The following is a 1,928-nucleotide window of genomic DNA, read 5'->3' as shown; positions in this document are numbered from 1 at the left end:
TTAAGCTGAGCCTCCCTTCACATGGTCACATCCCCTTTTTAATCTGGGATTCCATGTCTCTTTCCCAGTCCAGCCTGTTTCTGTGGTGTCTATTGCTGGTCTCCCTGAGCTTCTGTTTCTGTGGTTTGAGTGTTTTTTGTGTGGCTGAGTGTTAAGACCTGCAGGACTTTGGAAGTGGTGTTGTTTGAGGGTTAGGCAATACACTGAGTTAGTTTAGTGGTTTGTCACAAACGGAGGTGATGGCTGCGTTCAAGTTGGATTTCCTCCCAGAGATGATGGTGGACCATTGTTCCTTGAATGCTAGCCCTGTGTAAGTATTTTGTCTTTATCTAACTTTATAACTAAAGTGGTGTTTGGAATTGCTGTCTCTGAAACCTCTGCTGTCTGATGAACTCTTCCGGGGCAGGGGTGGTTGGAGGGGAGGTGCGGGGAAGAGACACGGGAGAGCCTGCAGTTTGTTCTCTTGAAGAAATCCTAGTGGGATTGACAATTGATGTTGAATGCTGGATAGGGGGGAAAAATTATCTGGTAGTTTTAGGGATGAGGGCTAAGGCGGAATAAAGCTATTTGGCAGTACTGTTTGCGGTGTGCTGTAGGGGCTGATATTATAAAACCGGTTGTTTAAATCAGTTGTTGGGAGAACAGTTTCTGCGCTTCCCTATTAATGACTGCAGACTAAACCTTTTAATTAGGAGTGAAAGATTCCTTTAATACTGTTGAGGTCGGGTTAAGAGTTGCCCAGTTAACAGGACCCATGCTATATGCTCTTGAAGCTACCCATGGCACAGAAGGCAGGGCTGAAAAATTGCTCCTGGAAGAGGGTAAATGATTTCCCGTTGTTCTCAATTGGAATGAAAAGACATTGAGTTGAAAGAGGTAGTTTACCTCTTTGTAAAAGGGGTGGTTTGCCTTAGCTCTTTGGGGAGGTGCTGACACTTTCTGAGTGGGAGGGTGGAGAGGAGTGAAAGGATTTCTGAGTCCCTTCCCTTCTAGTAAGCAGCTTTGTTGTTCCTGAGGTCTGTTCGTACAGCTATAAAATTAGGAGCTTTCCCTGGCATCAGTTTTCCCTTAGGCTCTGAACAGCAGTGTATGGGGAGTGGGGGTTTGGGGGAAATTAACTAAATGTTACCTGGTTTGGAAATTTTAAAATTTTTTTTAATTCTGTTCAGGAGAAATATGGTTGGAGATGGACAGGGAGAGGAACACTGTTTATTGTAATGTGCAGTTAACAAGCCATTAAAAAGCTATCTTTGAAGGAAAAAATACAAATTAAGAGAGCTGAGTACTCTAGAAGAAGGCCACCTGTGTTCTTCAGCAAAGGGCTTGGGGTCGGAGGAGTGTTTGTGTCGTTACTCTCCCCATACCTGTTCTCCACGATGGAGGAGCTGGTCAGCAGTTGTAACCCACTGGCGGCTATGGCTGCAGTGGGCTGTCGTTGCAGTCAGTCTTCCACAGAGATGGGTGTTGTGGTGCACCGGGCTGTGACTGCTGGTAGCAAGAACTCAACTGCACAGGAAGAGCAGTGAGTTGTCGATAGAGAAAGCAGTGTGTGCCTGTCAGCTGGCTGGGTGGAGTGTAGCACAGGTCCATGGACAGGCTGTAGGCTGTTCACATGGCCAGAGGTCGTGCCTTGAAGCCTACTGACAGTTCCTGTATTCAGACCTTCTGTGGAGGTGTAGACCAAGAAGTGAATTTTTTTTCAGTGTTAACACCTTACCGTTACTCAACTTGATTTGGTCCATGACTAACTGGATTGTCCAATCCCAACCTGTTCTATTCATGGACAACCTAAGCCTGGTTTTTGTCAAAGGTTGTTGGAAGTTCTCTCATTTCACAAAGAGCTATTGCCTCCTAGAGCTTTAATGAAACTTCTCATCTGATCTGTTGTACCTGTTTCTGTGTTTTAAGATGAGTCTCCACCCTGGGAA

At 45.5% G+C, this 1,928-nt stretch overlaps 1 protein-coding gene across 2 annotated transcripts in view; it reads left to right on the top strand.

The window, feature by feature from the left end:
• The first annotated feature begins 233 nt into the window (after positions 1-233).
• Positions 234-1,928, top strand: part of CELF1 (CUGBP, Elav-like family member 1) — a 19,658-nt gene continuing 17,963 nt past the window's right edge. The window contains exon 1 of one of the 2 annotated variants that reach the window (XM_010131361.1): positions 234-310. In XM_010131361.1, coding sequence (XP_010129663.1) covers positions 240-310 — 71 coding nt within the window. In that variant the 5' untranslated portion in view covers positions 234-239. The remainder of the gene's footprint in view (positions 311-1,928) is intronic. The other variant, XM_010131360.1, reaches the window with a different exon arrangement.

Source organism: Buceros rhinoceros, unplaced genomic scaffold (assembly GCF_000710305.1).
Source record: "Buceros rhinoceros silvestris isolate BGI_N320 unplaced genomic scaffold, ASM71030v1 scaffold332, whole genome shotgun sequence".
NCBI classification, from domain to species: domain Eukaryota; kingdom Metazoa; phylum Chordata; class Aves; order Bucerotiformes; family Bucerotidae; genus Buceros; species Buceros rhinoceros.
Note: the sequence above shows the minus strand (reverse complement) of the source record. Positions and strands in the feature narration are given on the sequence as shown.